The 19,907-nt window shown below is 38.9% G+C and overlaps 1 protein-coding gene across 17 annotated transcripts in view; it reads left to right on the forward strand.

Annotated features, from left to right (window-relative positions):
* The first annotated feature begins 2,088 nt into the window (after positions 1-2,088).
* itsn2a (intersectin 2a) overlaps positions 2,089-19,907 on the forward strand; it is a 58,598-nt gene continuing 40,779 nt past the window's right edge. For 2 of the 17 annotated variants that reach the window (XR_006055143.1, XR_006055142.1), the window contains exons 1-3: positions 2,089-2,258; positions 2,910-3,019; positions 7,092-19,046. Coding sequence is in view for 1 of the 17 variants with exons in the window: in XM_042226858.1 (XP_042082792.1) it covers positions 7,117-13,761 (6,645 nt within the window). In the remaining 16 variants the exon portion in view is untranslated. Of the gene's footprint in view, positions 2,259-2,909; positions 3,020-7,091; positions 19,849-19,907 lie in introns of those variants that run through there. The other 15 variants (XR_006055147.1, XR_006055141.1, XM_042226866.1 and 12 more) reach the window with 12 other exon arrangements.

Consider the following 19,907-nt stretch of genomic DNA (forward strand, 5'->3'; position numbering starts at 1 on the left):
TACATATTAAGGCGAAGGAGAATGATCTACATTGTGGTAACATGATAACAGAACTGGACACCGAGAAAAAATATCATCCATATTATGACAGAGCTGGACGCTTGTTGAGTATTTAGTCCATGATGAAGCTGCAGGATCCTCTGGGTGTAGTTTAGTTGCCTAATTTTCAGTCTTTGAAAGTGGATTAGAAATTGAGGCTGCACAACAAGGATGGGAACTGTAGGTCCAAAAACTGAGAGCAGTAAAAAAAAAAAAAACGGGGCGGGGGGAATGTGAATACTTTACACCTAAGGAAAGGATTCAAAACAATAGAGTTTTGGGTTGAAAGCCTGAAGAGATGACCAATTTTTTACTGCTAATGGCTGCAGAAATTACATAAAGGGTTTCTGTATGACTCTTTGAAAATATTTAAGCATTTTTTCTCCTTTCTTTAGTCACTTTTAGTGATTTTATAATAGAAAAGAATTACATGATGGTGAATTTTACTTTGTAAATGCAATATTTTCTTATTCATTTGATCCAGTACCTGTTTGGGAGATCCTTTTGATTATCTTTCTTTTATAAAACTACTAAAAAGAACTATACCATGCCATTATTGTATATCAGGCAGTATTGATTAGTGGTAGTGTATTGCTCTTTGTGCTTATCTCTAAATTCAGTTACAGCGTCAAGACTCCTGGTGGCTTCTGGTTATTTGCTTAAATCTCATGGATTGTGAGTATGCATGTGCTGACAGTTGTCCTGTTCTGAGCTATCATTTCATCAGCTGAAACAATATATGAAAATATCAGATTGTGTAACACTTGAGCGCCTTCCTTGACCACCTACCTTCACAAGTTCTACAAGCCTTATAAATGCAATTACTTACAAATGACTGCATCCCTTCTTCACATGGGCCTCTCAGAAAATGGAATCGTTTTAGCTTTTTACTTTTAACTTTTTAACTTTGTACTGATTCAGCAAACCCAGACATAGAGCTAAGGTCAAATTGATGCGCTTTCAAAATAAAAGTCTTACAAGTGTAAACTAAACTAGGACAGCAGCAGGTGACACAGCAGTCACTACAGCCTTTGCATTTATTAAGCGGTTGTACCACTTAATTAATTCGACTTTTGTACATTTTTATTAATGCAACTAACTAATTAGTTACAGTAAAGTTCTTGAAAGTCACGCTTTTAAAATCCAGAGAAGACTGAAGTATCCCAATGCATGCAAACAAGCTCTGATAACACACACACAAGAAAAACAAACTTCCAGTAGACTTAATTTGCACTTTTTCTTGAGTATATATTAGAGTTTGGTTGGATGCATGTAAATGCCTCAGTCTTTGTTGCATGTCCCTCATTTGGTGTTTTTTATGATGGTGAGCGCTGCGTAACCATTTGGGCTAAAACCCACTATTCTTGTGTAACATCATAATTTATATTAACCAGATAATTCCCTGCCCCTTTCGTCCTCAAGGTTTATGCATTTTCACCCTGAAAGAGAACATTTTCATCATAAAAATGGATTATAGAATAAAGGTGATCACTCAGAACAACTTTTTATGGATTGTGCAGTTTGAGCCTAACAATGCCAATAAATAGCCCATGACTTTTGTTAGCGTAAATATTAAGTGATTACACATATTTAAATGGCATATTTAAAAATGGTGATCATAAAACAGTCTGCTCTGAGTCCATATTTATGTAACCCCAGACTAACACATAACTAAGCAAAAAAAAAAAAAGAGGGGTGGGGTGATACCGTACATACGGAAGAGGATTAGGGCCATTGGGGGGTGGGGAGGTGGGCACATCTTTTCTTTTTTTTTCTTTTTCAGAATTCTTTTTTCTCACAATTCTGACTTTTTTCCCTCAGAATTCAGGAAAAGAAGAAAAAAAAGGACGTGCCCACTTTTCCCCCCAGTGGCCCTAATCCTCTTCCGTAGTTACAACACTAAATTTCACCATTTCCAAGATTTTTTTAAAGATTAATCCAAGCCTGTGTGCAACTTTTCAAGCATTTGTTTTGTTTTTTAACAAACCTTGCTTCATCTAATGTATTGAGTTTGCCGATCAAGTATTACACTTTTATTTTGAAGTAGTGGTGCTCTTCTGTGACGTCACTTCCATAACAGTGCTGTGCAGCGTCTATAGTCTCCCTCCTGAAATTCAGGGATTTCAACTCCGCTGCATCCTTCAAACGTTGTGCCGCAAAGAAGTGCGTAGTTTTACCAAGTGAGAACCACGGCCGTGTGAATGTTGTGCACACTTTGGGTAAGCTTCATCCTGTTTGCGGGCTCCTTTTTGACGTCGCTTTACCGTTGAAGTAGCTGTTTGTAACGACTTCACATCGCCATGTTTAGGTGGAAAGTAGTAAATGCAAACCCTCGATTAGGTTTTTCTTCCGCTGGACCACTTTTAGCACTGCTGCCGTGTTAAATACATGGATGGCATCCTTTTAGTAATAGTAATTGGACTGTGTTTTTTCCCAGATAGCTCAGTGAATTATTGTGATGCACTTCAGTGTTCAGAAGCATTTGGTGCAGTCAAAATAATCGCCATCTGCTGGTCAAAATGCTTTGTTTGGAAAGGACTGTCCAAAAGGTTTCACTTTTATTCAGTAAAGCTGTTTTAACTAATTATTGTTGAATTTGCTCATTTTTTTAAAGAGTCTGTATCCTTTCGTTTAAGTGCCGTGGTAGACAAAAAATACCCCCAGTTTGTCCTTTTGTCAAAGGAACACCTGGTTTGTTTTTCTCCTGGTTAACGGCCCCACTTTCACTGAAGTGTAGCTCACAAACACATGCCCACAGTGTTTGTGAGATGGTGTCTAACAGGGCTGCATGTTTTTATCGTTCTTTAAGGAAGAGCTGAAGAATCAATACATTTATTATTTTTCAAATAAGCTTTTCATTTTTCATGCAGGGCTACAGTGTATCCACACGGTCTCTTTGCTACTTGGATGACAGCAAAGGGACCAGAGCAGGTACCAGACATGCTGGATATGCTGATGTTGGGCAGAGTAAGTAGCCAGAGTAAGTACACTGAAGTTTCACACACAGATCATCGTCTTTTTCTCTGAATTTGTTCATACAGTACAAACGAATTTCGAAGTGCCTTAGACTGCGATAGCAGTAAACGCATATCTTCAAGCTGAACGATACTAAAAGTATACGATCTTTCATTCCCATTTTTTTTTAATTTTATTTATTTATTTATTTATTTTTAATTTAAATTAATGATCATAACGATTAGAAACAAAAATATTCAAAACAAAAACATCTAAAATATTGTAGGGTTTTGGATAACTTTTTACTTTCTTTTCGTCAACACAAAAAAAAGATAAAACAGGACAAAAAGAAGTTTCTGATATATCCTGCAAAATAGTGCAGAAGTATAATACAGCCCCTTGAAATAAATTATAAATAAAAATATGTTTAGGAGGGACCAAATTTAATTTTTTTTGTGCACAGCTTCCACTTGGAAACTGCACCTTTTAGACAATGTGTTTTGTTGTGTAGAGAAATGGGGAGGTTGCAGAATGAAGCATGAAAGCCTTTTGATTTTTAAGGATTCTGACTCAGTAACATGCACATTAGTATAGCACAATTGGCTGGTGTGCATATTTCATAGTTTTGCTGCACCTAGCTCAAGGTAAAAAAAACATTTCTACCATTTGCTTTTGGTATTCCAGCCAATTACAGTAGCTTGTCAAGAAATGAAACATGCACCAGAGATGAAAAGCTCTCAAACTAACAAGGCTGTGAACACTTGGACTGATTCTTATGTAGCAGATTTCTACTTGAGGAATTAAAGCACTTAATACACACATCGTTGTTGAGAAACACCATAAATATGATAATCTAGGCATCATCTGTTTGCCAAAACTATTAGAATGAAATCGCGAATACAAGCATCAGAAATTAGCTTTGTCTGATGGGCGCTCCCGTAGTCATAGGGTGAGGAGTTGAGTCATTTGAGAGGTGTTAACACGTCAAGTGCCTACTCAACCACATCGAAAAGAGACAGCTAAAGCTTCTGGGTGCACCTCCTGGTTGCTGCTGGGCACATCCTACCAGGAGGAATGTTTTTTGGTTTTAGACTAGTCAGTTAATTTAACTTTTTTCTTCATTTAATTAACTAAGAAATGAGTCGCCTACATCCTAATGTAGGTCGGGGGTTCGAATCCACTGAACGGGTACCCTGAGGTACTCCTGAGCAAGGTACCGTCCCTACACACTGCTCCCCGGTCCGCCTGCTTAGTGGCTGCCCACTGCTTCACTGAGTGAATGGGAGAGAGTAATTTCCCCGCGGGGATCAATAAAGTATCCATTATTATTATTATTATTAATTCACACACACTCATATCCTGATGAATGGATCAGACAGCAACTTGAGGTTTAGTATCTTGCCCAAGACTACTTAGGCAATTAGACTGGAGATTGGAGCAGGCAGAGATTGAACCGTCAAGGTTATGATTGGTCTACAGCCACCACAATGTACAATGAAGTCATGTAAATATTCAAAAAGTCTGCATGCAGGAATTCTTATTTAATAGGTTTGTTATGCCTAAAGAGTACACGCAATGTCATTTCTGAGTGCAAAAAACTCCACTGCATTGCTTATTTGATGTTATTAAATACCCAAGAGTTATAGAAATAAAAAAATAAAAAAACCTCGAGTTGCTGCTTGAACTTAATAAATAAAACTTAATGAAAAGCTCTAAAAATTGTGGATTACATCATAACAACTTTGCTTATTTGTAATTTTTTTTTTTTTGAGGGGGGGTTGCAAAAGCAAAATGAAAATCTTCATGCTAAAAACCATTAATAATGATATTAAAATATAATTACATTACTTCATGATATTAAAAAAAATTGGGGGCTGCTTTTGGGAATTATTTTGTGACGTAACTGGGGTTGGGCAATGTGGCTAAAAGCCATTATTGCTGAATTTCTAGGTAATAATTCAAGATCAGAATCCTCAGTTTGCCCACCAATTTAGTTTAAGGTATGTGATCCTGTTATGAATGGTTGTGGCCCTGAACTCAGTCCCTATTAACAAATAGGCCAAAGCTTCGGACTACAATTGGTTACAAGTGTCTGTCCCACTTTGGCCGTCTCATCATGGCCTCTTACTGTTATCATAGCCAGTAATAGTCCAAAAGTCCGATCTGCACTGGTATAAATCAGATAATATAATTAAAATGTAAAATTTCACAAATAAATATTCTTAGCTCAGGGTCAAGTTTCAAAACAGCAGCCCTATGTCCAGTATGAGAACAGATAATATGCTCAAAGATAAAGGTAAAAGATGGAAAAAAATAAAGAAATATCTAGGGAAGCTGGCAGCGTAAGCATGTTTGTTTCACATGTGGACCAGTGCCAAAGTTAATGGAGCTCTGATTCAGTAGGACTACTGTTAAATTACTATCAATATGTGCGTTTTTGTTTTTTTGTTTTTGTCCTGCACACTGTTGTACACTGTGGCTTGCAGTGTACTGAGCTAGCTGTAGTCTTGCAGTATGTCTGTGCCCCGGTATCAAAACCCAAAGCTTACAAAATTATAATGAAGTGGGTAGAATAAAGTGCACTATTATTTTTCTCGGCTGTTATAGTGTGAAAATTGGTACATTTAGACTGAGTTAATGAGTTATGGTTCATATATAATGTAGAGCTGGGCGATAGAACGATAACGATATGTATCGCGATATAACTTTTACTCGATAGAGAAATTAAGCTATCGCGATAGACCTCGCCGCTCTTGTCCTCTTAAAATAAAAAAAATAAAAAATAAAATAAAAAAAGGTCAGCCAATCCAAACTAAGTAGCGCAGAGCCGAACCAATCACAGCCGCAGCGTCACGTCGCGTGACTTGTTACGTACAGCACAAGTGCCAAGCCGCACGTGTGTTTGTTTGGGAAGCAGCCAGCGGGTAATGGAGCCAGCGCGTAATGGAGGAAATGAGTGTGCCGACTAGAAAAATCAACCGAGCGTGACCGAAGAGAAAACAGATGATGGTTCCAACGCCGGAGAGATTGTCGAACGGAAGAGCCATAGAAGTTCCGTAGTGTGAAGGTATTTCGGCTATTTCAAGTCTGACAAAAAACAGAGTAGCGTGCACTGTAAATTGTGCCGAAAGCAAGTCTGGAAATACAATAAACTGGTGCATGCGTCACACTGTGCGCCACGTTATTGTTTCGGTGAAATGAATTTCTACAATACTGTTAATTCTACTCTCTGCAGTGTTTAAATGCTTACATATACACACAGTTACTGTCCCTCCACACATACGACTCGGTTCTGCTTCTATGCCCCAGCTTTGTTTACTTTTTCCCACCGAGGCTTCTAGACTTCTGATTGGCCAACATTTCTGCACGGTTAGGAATCTAGCGCCACCTGCTGCTTTGGCATGTTCATAGCAGCGTTTTCCTTCATTTCTGCCTTTATGTGTGGACGGGATTATTTTTTAAAACGAAAACGGAAAATCTCCGTTTTCAAAAATACCCGTGTACGTGTGGACGTAGCCTCAGTCTCTGACTGGAAGCGCTAATTCGTCATTCGGCTTTTGTCAGACTAAAGTAACTGTTAAAACTGTTTGAAAAGCTCAGCTATACAACAAGGAGAGATTGAGAATTTCCTTTTAGTTCTCAGTTTATTTGATATTGACAAAAGTTAGTCAGTTTTGTCTGTTCTTCTGTAAAACAAACTAAGATTTATTTTTAGAATTAATATTTTGTTTCTAAGTGGAATTGACAATTTAGTCTGTTTCGTTTGTTCTATTTTGAAACTTAAACGCTTTAGCGGCTGCCTTTTGTGTAGTTTGCAATATTTGCCTTTATTTATCTGAAAAAGTCTCATGTTCCTTAAGTACATCTACCCTGTTGAACTTATTATGGGAAATAAATATTTAAATAAAAACAAGCTGCTGATTATTTCACATTTTACTTGTGAGCAACGGCACATTTAAATCTTACAAATATAGTTATTTGGCTTATATCGTGATAGATATCGTTATCGCCTGAAATGAAAAAAACATATCGTGATATGAAAAAATCTCATATCGCCCAGCTCTAATATAATGTATACTATTTTTGTTTCCACACAGGAATAGGGGGTGCAAAGATACGAAAATGGAACTGAAGATGGAGGACACCAACCCAAATAGACTGAAGGACAGCAAAAGGATGGATGCCAACACTGTCTGGCAATGGCGGATTATGCACGTAAAAAAATACTCAAGAAGCCCCGAACCATTCCATTACAGCAATAAAATTGGATTAGATTTTAATGTTGGATCCACGGCACAGAAACTGGATTTACAATTACTGACAAACGGGGTCATGCTTGAAATCTGTGACTTTGCTAAAATGGTTACAAAGGGTAAAAGCCACTTTATCATGAACATTCTGGAGAACAATTTTGATCTTGGTTTGGAAAATGAGCAACAACGGATTCATTTTAGAGCTCAGATTTCAAACAAGCTCAAGGACCTGATGAGGAGGCCTCCTAAAGAAAAACTTGACATTGCTGCTCTTTTTGGTTCTTCTTTTGTGCCAGTGTGTGCCAGAAGCATCAAAAAAGAACCGAATGTGGGAGCCGATTGCCAGTATTTCAGTTTCCAGGTGAAGAAAGAAGATAATGGTAGACATACAAGCAAAATTCCTTGCTCACAAACATCTGAAAAAAAGATTGACCGACTACATGCTGATGTCAGCGATGATGAAGAGGAAATTGAGTGCTTAGGGGCGCAGTTAAAAGAAGAAATCAGAGGAGATGTTCTCCCATTTTCATACCCTTACTGTGAAGAAATTGGTTTGCGCTTTGAAAGTGGTGCAAAACAAAGCCTTGATCCAGGTTTATTGACAAATGGTATGATGGTAGAACTGGTAGACTTTACTAGAGTACTGATTGCATCCTACAGCTCTATTATTCTCAGTGTCCTGAAGCATAATTTTGAACTTGACCTTCAAAATCAACAGGACAAAAAGCAAGTTTTGTTCAGCGTGTCCCAACTGTTGAAAAGGAGAAAAAAACTTAAGAGCACTGGTACTAAAATAAGTCCACATTTTAAGAATGAGCTGTTTTCCTTTGAGACAAATCCCTTTAAAAGAGCTCCTACACAGCTGACTATGGAAGAACTTTTATACGAGAGCTTGAAGAAAAGAAGAAAATACAATTCAAAAGCAAATATGCAAAATGAATGTGACATGGAAGAAGAGACAATGGAAACGGAAAGTAACATGTGGAAGCTGCGTGCTAACCGTGTGAAACAAATCCTGTTGGTACTAGACAAAGAGTACTGTACATTCTTCAGGCCCAATAAAGCAAATTTGGAATTCAATATTGGGTTTGGGCCCAAGAAAAACTTGAGTGGTGACTATCTGACCAATTCTGTTCTGTATAAAGTTGCTCGATTTGCCTTGGCAATGAATTCATCCCAGCAGGAATTCATCATGGAGATTCTTGAGAAGAACTTTGACTTAGGCCTGAAGAACAAGTCTTATAAACCTACCTTTGCATGTGAACTCATGAGTAGAGTAAGACAGCTTCAGAAATGCGAGGTTCCGGTCAAATTCTCTAAAGAAGTTTTTGAACTTCCTCGTCCTGTTCCATCATTCAGAATGACATCTCAGAGAATGGACATTGTTAGCCCAGACCTCAGCAGCAGATTGAGTGTGAAGGAATCTGATATCGCTCCTTCAAATTCTCCTGACTCACAAGCTGAAACTAAACTAAGTCCAAATGATGTAACTACAACTGAGTTACCAGTCCATCTACATGAAACTGAACCCAAGCCACATACTGAAACCAAACCTGAAATAAAGTCAGAGAAAAATGTCTATCCTTATCACTTCTGCAAGGAGATTGGTCTGAAACTTCATGTCAGCTGCAGTCAACAAAAACACAAACTTGACATCAGCAAACTGACCAAAGGAGCAATGATGGAAGTAACAAACTTTGCTGAAAAGTTGTGTGGAACATTTGAGCAGATTTGTCTGGATGTTCTCAGACACAACTTTGAGCTTGATTTGCAAAGTGTCGATTCAGAACTTGCAAGAAATATTCTTGCACACATTCCGGCTGCAAATGAAGAAAGAAATCTTGTGACCCGTGTAACCCATGGGAAATCGAAGCACCCAAAAAGAGATTACCCAATTCTCCCGACACTGAATTGCCAGAATAACCCAAATACAGAAGCATGTAGAGCTGATTCTACTGAGGAAAATGTACACAAAGATGTAAGCAGTACCACTGACACTGAACAACAAGATGACCTCAACTCAGCGCTGTGGAAATTGAGACGTATTCAAATTCAGCACATCCTCTCAGTACCTCATGGAGAACACTGCCCACTTTATTCTTACTCTAGATGTAAGAAATTGGGCATCGACTTTAATGTAGGATCTGGAATAAAACTAAATCTTGACCCAAAGTTACTTACCAATGGCATCATGGTTGAAGTTAACACGTTTGCCGAAGCAATGTTGTCATCTACAAAAGATTTCATCACAGCAATCCTGGAGTACAACTTTGATTTAAATTTGAACAGCGAGGCAAGTCGCAATGCCTTTGGAAAGAAGCTTATGCGAAACTCTGGAGCAATGAAGACAAAGAAACTAGCTGCATCTCAGAAGAAAATACTTTTTCAACTGCCTGACTCAAAATCTGTAGATGAATATACTCCATATTGCCCCAAATGTTATCAAGACAGAATTAAGCGTCATCAAGATAAATCGCAGTCTGGTCGTGTCCCTGAGCAGCCCCAAACTGGGTCAGATGTTTGTGCTGATGCAAAGGCAGAAAGTACTCAAAATGATCGAACCTCTATTTCTGCAGCAACAAGAAAGACTATAATGAGCTGTTACCCCTCATGCAGGAAAATGGGTTTAAGACTCCGCGTGAGTAAAGCACACCGTAAACGTAAACTCGAAACACGTGCTTTGACCTGGGGTGTTATGTGTGAGGTTTATTCTTTTGCCAGGAAACTGAGTGGAACAAAGCATAAACTTGTCAATGATATTCTTGAGCACAACTTCAACTTGGACAAACAGACTCTAGACCTCAATCCTTCAATGTTGTTCTGTAGAGTACAGCCACGAGAAGGAGAGCATGCCTGGTTCAGTGATGTTTTTGTTATTCAGGCACCTCGCAAATGTCCTGTTATTGGGGTTAAAAGGGAAGGACAATCCACCACGCAGACAAATGAATGGAAAGAAACGATCAGAAAAAGACAGCTGGACATGCAGGCAAAGAAGAAAAGGGCCATGGTGTCAAGTGATTATGCCAATGATAGTGTAGGAAGGATTGGATTTGATGAAATGGGTTTGAGTCTAGACGAAACAGTTGGAGTGGACTATTGCTACATGTGTCCTATAGAAGCAGACACACTCACAGATTCAGAAAACAGCGGGAATGAGGATGACATAGAAAACCCAACATCATCTTGCATCTCTGCTCCTTTCCATACCACCACTGATAGTTCCTTCAGTTCAGCAATCGTAGACACAGATATGGACCTGCCATCTCCAAGTCAGCCAGATGAAAGTGGGCTGCTAGAATATGAAGAGGAGGAAGAGATTCCAACAGATGTACCAAATGAATTTGACATGAAAGAAGAGGAAAAGGAAATGGAGAGTAACATGTGGAAGCTGCGTACTCACCGTGTGAAACAAATCCTCCTAGTCCTAGACAAAGAGTACTGTCCATTCTTCAGGCCCAAGAAAGTTAACCTAGAATTCAATATTGGGTTTAGACCCAAGAAAAATTTGAGTGCTGACTGTCTGACCAATTCTGTTCTGTATAAAGTTGCTCGGTTTGCCTTGGCAATGAGTTCATCCCAGCAGGAATTCATCATGGAGATTCTTGAGAAGAACTTTGCATTAGACCTAGAGAGCAATAGCCACAGATACACCATTGCATGTGAACTGATGAATAAAATAAGACAGCTTCAGGAATACGAAGATCCAGTCAAATTCTCAAAAGAGGTATTTAAACTCCCCGATTCCATGTTTTCAATAGGCACGAGATACCAGAGCATGGACAGCAGCATATCAAGATTGGGTGAGTCTGATGTTGAACCCTCACATCCCCCTGATTCAGATGGTGAAACTAGACCAGACCCACATGTGTCAACTATACCAGGTTTACCAGCTGGTCCACCGAAAACAATATCCGAGGAAAGTGTGAACCTGTATCCCTTCTCCAAGGAGATTGGTCTGAAGTTGCATGTAAGCTGCAGTCAACAGAAAAACAAACTTGATGTCAACAAACTGACCAAAGGAGCAATGATGGAAGTGACAAACTTTGCTGAAAAGTTGTGTGGGACATTTGAGCAGATTTGTCTGGACGTTCTCAGACACAACTTTGAGCTTGATTTGCAAAGTGTCAATTCTGAACTTGCTAGACATATTCTTGCACAAATTCCTGTTGCAAATGATCATAGAAATGTGGCAACCTGGGTAGCTCAAGCAAAGCAAAAGAACACACGAAGAGATTATCCAATAGTCATGAGACTGAATTGCCAATACAAGCCAGATGCAGAAATATGTAGTGCTGCATCTACTCGAACAGTCAAGCACCAAAATGTAAGCACTTCCACTGACAAGCAACAAAATGACCTAAATTCAGTTCTATGGAGATTGCGTATCAATCAAATTCATCGCATCCTCTCAGTGCCTCATGGAGAACATTGCCCACTGTATTCTTACTCCAGGTGTAAGAAATTGGATATGGATTTTAATGTCGGATTTGGAGTAAAGCAAAATCTGGACCCAAAGTTATTGACCAACGGCGTCATGGTTGAAGTTAACACATTTGCCGAAGCAATGCTGTCATCCACAAAAGATTTCATCATGGAGGTCCTGGAGTATAATTTTGATTTAAATTTGAACAGTGAGCTATCTCACATTGCCTTCGCAGAGCAGCTCATGCAAACCATTACAACACTGAAGTCAAAGAAATTCAGCCTGCCTCAAAAGAAAAAGCTTTTTAAACTCCCTCTGTCAGTTTTCTTTGAGGAATATATTCCAGATTGCCCCAAATGTCATCAAGATAAAAATGGCAAGCTTGTCCAGGATGAATCTCATTCTGGTAATGTGCTTTGCCATCCTCTTGCCGTGACCAGCGTCATTTCTACTAACGCAAGCAGCGCGGTAAAAGGGCCTCCAGATGATCGAACCTCTTTTTCTGCATCAGTAGAAACAATATTGAACACTTACCCTCTCTGCAAGAAAATAGGTTTAAGCCTATGTGTGGACAAAGCTCACCCAAAACTTAAACTCGACACATGTGTTTTGACGTGGGAGGTCATGTGCGAGGTGTATTCTTTTGCCAGGAAACTGTGCGGGACAAAGCACAAGCTTGTCAATGATGTTCTTGAGCACAACTTCAGCTTGGACAAGCAGAGTCTAGACATGAATCCTTCAGTGCAGTTCTACAGAGTGAATCCACATGATGGAGAGCCCGCCTGGTTCAGCGAAGTTTTTATTATTCAGCCACCTCGCACATTTCAAGTCATTGAGAGTGCAGAAGAAGAGCTTCCCACTGTGCAGAGAAATGAATGGAAGGAAACGGTTCGAAAAAGACAACTGGAAATGCAAGCAAAGAAGGAAAAAGCCATGCTGTTAAGTAATACTCTGAGTGCTGTGACATTAACAAAGAATAAGCAGAAAAATCTCTATCCTATTTGCAAGAAAATAGGTCTGGACCTTGATGTTTCATCAAAATCAGCGGACAAAAAAAAGCTGAACTTGAAGTTACTGACATCATCGGTGCTGTTGGAAATACAGAAATTTGCAGCAACGAAAAGGAACCAGTATTTCCCAGCTATTTTGTTTGACATCCTAGACTATAACTTTGAGATTAGCTCACAGCATCACAGGCGCTGGGAATTTTCAATCGCTGCTGCAACCAAATTCCATTCGATGATCAGACAGTATCGAAATACTGGAATAGAAAAGATCTTCAAGTTACCATTTCTGTCTGGACCCAAACTCCCACAGAGCTTAACACAAAATCTGCAAAATAATAAAAGTGCTCATAGAGTGGATGGAAACCAATGTGTGCAGCCAGCAACATATCATGCAATCCAAATGCAGCCAGTGACAATAATGCAGATGAATGTCAACCCTATGAACATCCCTACGATTACCTCCATTTTTACACCTATGATTACCTCTGTAATCAACCCTATGGTTACCCCTGTGATTAACCCAACAATTACCCCAATTTTTACACCTCCAGTTACCGTCATTAATACCCCTACAATTGCCCCCATGAGCACCTCTACACTTACCCCCATGAATACCCCTACGATTACCTCCACCAGTACCACCACAACTGTAGGTTGTGACGGTTTTCTTCCAGGAAACCTCCAAATTAAAGAGGAGGAAGATGATCCACGTTATGGCAATATGCCATCACTGGATGTTGAAACAAACTATCACCAAGGTAATGATGATGTAAGAACTGACTTAAACACTGAGGCTGCCAAGAATTTAGTCCCAGGTCATCCTGCAGGCTCCCTTGGGCATACCGCATGTCCAACCTCTGAAAGCAATAATGGAAGCAAGTCATCACAGCCCTCTGATGGATGTGTGCAAACTGCATCTCTAAGTAGTGAGACTGTCATAAAAACCGAGTCAGACACTGAGGGATACATGGATTACTACATGGTAACTGTAGGTCAGGACACAGAGATAAAAGAGGAGCAGGAACATGTGCCAGCTGGAAGTGCAGAAAGTGAAGTGGATGTTAAACAGGAATGTGAGTGTTAATGGAAAAAAATGTCTTTTGTATAGACCATTAAGTTTGAATAATGTTGCCTTAATCCCTGTGAAAAGCTTTTTGTTGTTGATGGAGAAGGAGAGTTCAATCTTTTTTTTTTTCTTTTTCTTTTTTTTTTTTAAAGCGATCTCAATCTATACAAATATAGTAGAGCTATGGGTTAAAAGCCTGAAAAGATGGCTCATATTGACCAAAAGCTTTCAGGGCAAATGTCTGCAGCATGGAACCACATGTGTTATTTCCCTTCTGTAGCAGCCTTTTAGTACTCTAATTTATAACAAAGAATTTGGATGTTGAACTTCATAGATGTTGTTTCCTTTTTTGTTCCTTTCCTTTTTTCTTTTTATCCATTGAGGTATCCTGGACTGTTTGTGAAATGCTTATCATTCTCTTGCTTTTTGTTTTATATAGTTTACTTTTTTTTTTTTTTTTACATATGTATGTATTTCACTTTATAAATGAGCAAACATAGAAATACGTCATTATTGTGTAAATATGTATATACAAAAAATTTTCAGATAATTTTCCAGAATGGCAACAATAATGTAAATTACTAAAACTGATCCTGCAACACAAATAAATGTATGTATTCATATTTGAGGTAATATACACATTGATAGCTCACTGTATGTACATTTTGTATAAAGGTTTGAAAGCTCGAACCTGTCATATCGTCATGGTGTGTTTTATTTATATATATATATGTGTAAATATTACAGTGGCGAGCAAATTTTTTAGCTCGCTAACCAATGTAAGGTGTTTGTGATTAATACTTGTATTCCCAACCAAAAAAATAGTCTTGGTATTTAAATGTTATGCTTGATCAGTTTCTTACTGAAGTCCAGTGTGCCTAATTAACAACAATATAATATTTACTTTTAAACAAGTTTTTGTCAGGTTTCCTGAATATTTGGGTTTTCTTGTGTATGTGTCTAACATTTGCTAAGTATTGCATATTTAATTGTAGCTGAAATTTTCATACTAGAGGCTTAAAGATTAGACTTGGTGTATGATTTTGATGTAATGCCAAAATTGGGCTGTTGGTGGTGCTCAATACTAACATAATTTACTCCTTTTGTGGACCTTATATATTCTACAAACCATATAACCATTAAAAGAAAAGTGAGTAAAAGACTTTTTCTACATGGCTTTAGGGATTTTAAAAAGGAATTCTATCCCCAGTTCACTAAAATAAAAAATTCAAAAAGACAAATCACTAAATTGTCTGTTGGGGTGCCACTCTGTTATGTTTTGTATAAGTTGTTTGTAGATTTTGATTATTATTATTACTAATATAAGTGGCTGAAAATCCAACATACAGGTGACAAATGAAAGAAAAAAGTGATTTGTGAGCAAGACACAAATGTCTACTGCAAGACAAAATCAGTGTGAAGGACTGGTATAGATAACAACTTTCAGGCTTATGTGCAGCCTTGTGACCTATTACAGATTAATATGAGAAGTGGAGCTGCACAAAAATTCTAATGTAATCTTTGGATAATGGTTTAGTAGAAGGTGGGGGGTTGGAGTATTTAGACATTTTACTTAAGTAAAGGTAATAAAGTATATAAAAATATAAAGCAAGAGCAGAAAACTGCATAACATAGGCATACTTAAATTTTCCCCTCAAAATTCCCTGATTCTGGGATGCTACTGGAGGGATGCTCATCGTTGTTCCTAAAGAAATTCCCTGGCCTAATGCTTGACTTCATTAATACACAGCAAAGCATTTAGTGAGGTTTTGCAGAATGCAGACTGAGCCACCACTCGCATCAGAATGGAAATGTTTCACCTTTGGATAAACCTAATCTCTCAAGACAACCTTACATCTAAGAGTTCAATAGGGGCAGAGTGTGAAAGTTCTTCATTTAATTAGTCACCCATCTACAGTATTTCGAGATAGTTTGCTTCCAAGAACTGAGAATTTCTTGTCATTCATCATATTTACGTACTTTGTTATGAAAAGCTAGTCATAAAAACATAATTTGTTCCCATTTCTTTTGTTGGATGCACAAAAAAATGCCAAAGGTAAATACGTTTGACAGGGATAAAATAGTATCTTTGCTCCAACAAGGTGGTTCCCAAAGAACTATTACTTAAAACTTGGGATATTTCACCATGGTGTGCATGGTGTCCTTAAAACATTGGAAGAAACTGGACAATTGGAGGACAAAAGAAGAATGATTTCTAATCTCAATGAGAGTTTTACCTGGATAACTAAAGGACTAATAGAAAACAAGAAGTGGCAGGCCTTAAAAAAAGACTATGTACAGCTGATGAACCATATCTGAAAGTTATGTGCTTAAGGTCAAACACAGCTCCTGAAAAATTATGTGATTATGAATGCAGAAAGGTACAGTCAGATTTTGATCTACCATGTTTTGCAATCTGGAACGCATCTCATTGGTAATGGTTTAATTTGTCAGCTTGAAAATGATCCCAACCACACTCACAATGCAATAAAAGCATATGTGATTAGAAAAACACACAATGGAACACTATCGATCATGGATTGGCCTCCCCAGAGCTTGGAGGTGGACAATACTGAAGCAATGTGGGGCCATATTGATGGAGAATGGAAGAAAAGAAAGCCAAAATCCAAAGAAAGAGCTATGAATGTTCTTCAATAAGTCAGGATAATTATTATTAAAGAAATGACAAGAAAGCTTGCCTGAGAGAGGGCTGAAGAATATAGAATATGTCAATAGAAGGTGGTCATTAAGGTGGTTTTTGCCTCTCTTTTTCTATGTGTCTATGTACGTTTTCATAAATCTCTCTACTTCTTTCACATTCTCCCAGAAAAATATACTTAAAACTTTTTCAGAGCACTGTACATCTGAAGGAGTTGAACAGTAGTTCGTTCCCTTTTGAGTTTTATTTTTGAAAGACAAAGCCGGAAGTCTTCCGCGCACTTCCGCGTAGCTTGACTCTTGGAACTGAAGACGCCCATTTCCAGTCCACACCCGCCCGGCTGCTGGATCGATCCTCCCCTCTTCAGTAGCTGGATCGTCACCCTGGATGCCGATCAGCACCGCTATTCTACCGCAACAGGTAAAAGAATAGAAATCATTCCCACGCTTATACCGAACAAAATGCATGACTTGCTGGATACTGTCGCTGAAGATTTTCTTCCCCTCTACCTGTTCTTTCAAGGTAAGTGGGATGTCCTGCTTTATTAAACCCAGCATTTAAAAAGGCGAGGCAGTGCAGCGTATTAACAACGAGGTTTGTCTACCTGCAGTACAGCCCATTGTTAATGTTTCATCCTGAAAATATGTGGAGCTCTCAAACCTGTCTCTGAGCCACTAGTGCCAGTCTTTTGTCTGCGTTATGGATGAAGAGCACCCCATATGGCTGAAAACTGGTTCTTCAGATCTTTTCACTGTTTACTCATTAATTTTGCTTGTTTGAATAAGGCGGAGAAGAGGAAAAGGAAAACTAACCTGGATTTAAAGAGAAATTCATTTTTTAAAGCAGTCAAAATAGATTTAGGCTCTAAATTACTAGTCTTTTTTTCAAGATAATATAATTATCTATGTATATTATTAGATATATACTGTCTAATAATATATATACTATGTGCAACAACAACAAGCAGGGAATGGCATATTGTTTTTATGATAAAAGGTGTAACTCCAAAGGTTATTCCTGTGTTCCCTCAGGTACTACTTAAAGGAAATGACATGCTTCCCTGTGACTATTAAACATGCTGAAAATCACTGCTGTGTTTAACCTGAGGGAGAAAATCTATATGATATTTCTCAAAGTCACTTTAACGGTCTGCTGGGTGTCTGTGCTCACCTTCTTAGGCGACTTACATTTGGCACTTCCTCGGTTAAAAGATGGAAAATATAACACGAGGAGGGCCTCCGGTTCGAAGCCCGTCAAATGCGTCTGTTATCTTTATTTTTCCTGATATAAAAAAGTGTCATCAGCTGTTTAATAGTTGAGCAAAGGTGTGAATTTCCATTCTTATATATGAGATGACTGGGGCAGCTTTGGATGTTTATGCACGTACGTGTTGAATCACTGCAGCAAAGACTAATTATAGAGATTGCTTTGTGTGTGCTTGTGTTTATGTGTGTGTTCTGCTGCCCTCGGTGAAAACAGAACGAGGAGACTTTCTTTGCTGAAGTGGCAAAGTCCATGTGACTGCAATTTCTGTGACATCTGTGCTTTATCCCAGAAGGGACTGTTGCATATCCACCTGCCGAGACTCAAAGCGTTGCGTAATATCCACACGTTCACATAAGTGTACAATACACCAGTGTGGTGAAAGAGGAACCTGATGTGCTTCAGAGTCCATTCTCATATAGCAGTTACAGTGGCATGGATGCTGTATTGAGGTTAATTTGGCATTATTATTATTGTGTCTTAAGTATGTGGGGAAGAAGATGAGGTTGGAGGTGCTGCTGAGTGTGTGTTTTTCACTTCGGGGGTGGGGGGAGTGTACAGGAAGTTAACAAAAAAAAGGTGAATCATTTCATTGAGCTGACACATAAACGTACCAAAAAGATTAGAATGATTCTTCTGTCGGAAGCGTCCCCAATTTTCACCTGCAGCCCACTGGGGGGAAGGTGTGTGGCATGTGTGCGCTTGTGTGTGTCTGCTCTCTTGTGAATAGGAGGAAAATCCCAGCACATGCACACAGGACACACGCATGCACACAGGCTTCTTTCTTCCTCAGGCTTCGCAAAGCTTCCTGGGCTGTGTCCGCTAGAACAGGGTCCCCCTCTGTGTGAGGAGGGTGTGTTGGACACACTCCGCGCACACAGGCCGAAACATTGATATTCACGTCAGACCGGTCCAGTGTGGTGCACACAGGTGTCAATCAGCATGCTGGGCAGAGTCAAAGGTTCTTTGATTCATTTTGTTCCTCAGCACTGCTGGCTCTTAAAGGATTTATGTCTTATTCCTCATATTAGAAACTTTCAAAATGCTTAATGCAATGTTATTTTTAAACATCAGTGTAACATCAAGGCTAGCTTTGCAACTGCTGGCTTTGCAACATCAACCTGTGTAAGTATGAAAATAGTGTGTGCCATTTGTTCTTCATTTGCTTCTTAAAGACGCCAAAACTAGAACTAAACTTGCGCTGCAAAGTAATTTGTTCTATGCTCAAATTTTTAATGGTTTATTTTCCGTCTTGATTATTTTTGTAGTATTTTGTGTCCAAAAGTTCATTCGGGGATCTGGCATGATTTGAAGTAGCATTGTGAGATGACTGTGTTTCTCTCCACTACATCTGCCATACCAGCAGGGGCCGAGCTGCAAGGTAAATCAAATCAAAGACGCATAATGACATTTTAAAGTTATTTTCAGACATCCAAGGGACTTCAATCAGTGTACCATTTTGTTGTGAACCTGTGCAGGTACAGTCACTGTTGATGTAGAGGGTGTCCTCTTTCCTCTTTTGTTGATTCAGTGCCGTTGTCATCCAGGATATAGCATGTCCTGTTTAAACAGTGGAGTCTCTTCTCTAACCTAGCCAACGGGAGATATTGTTATATTTGACACCAGGTACACCTCAGGGTACAGGGTTGTGTATAAGGGTGGATGAAACTCTGCTAAAGGCCTATACATGTTTGCACATGGAAGTGTTAGGTACACGCAAATAGCATAGAGCTATTGTGAAAAAGAAAGTTTGCACAGGACTCTGTGCAGTCCTGGGAAAATCTAAGTACATCCTTTAAGAGCATTTAAGCGGGTAAGAAGCAGCTAGGTGGTGCTAATCCAATGCACTTGATTAACTGATGATCATCAAGTGTGAGCACCTCTGAGGCAGACGTTTTGGCAGTTCAGTTGTTTGTTAACACAGTGACACATCATCTCAGACCATACAGGCCGCAGTTAGCATGTTAGGTGTTAACGTTTGTGAGAGTACACTTAGAAAAAGACTGTAGAAGTATGGATTTTTTTGGAGGCGTTAACTGGAGAAAGTCTCTAAAAGGAATATGGCAGTATTGCTTAGACTAGACAAGACTTCTGGAACAATGTTCCTTGGACAGACAAGACCAAAGTGGAGATGTTTGGCCATAATGCACAGCACCATGTTTGGAGAAAACCAAACACAGCATATCAGCACAAACCTCTCATACCAATGGTCAAGCATGGTGGTGCAGGGGTGATGATTTGG

Source organism: Haplochromis burtoni, unplaced genomic scaffold, assembly GCF_018398535.1.
Source record: "Haplochromis burtoni strain Fernald_Lab_line unplaced genomic scaffold, NCSU_Asbu1 Contig_8, whole genome shotgun sequence".
Classification (NCBI taxonomy): Eukaryota; Metazoa; Chordata; class Actinopteri; order Cichliformes; family Cichlidae; genus Haplochromis; species Haplochromis burtoni.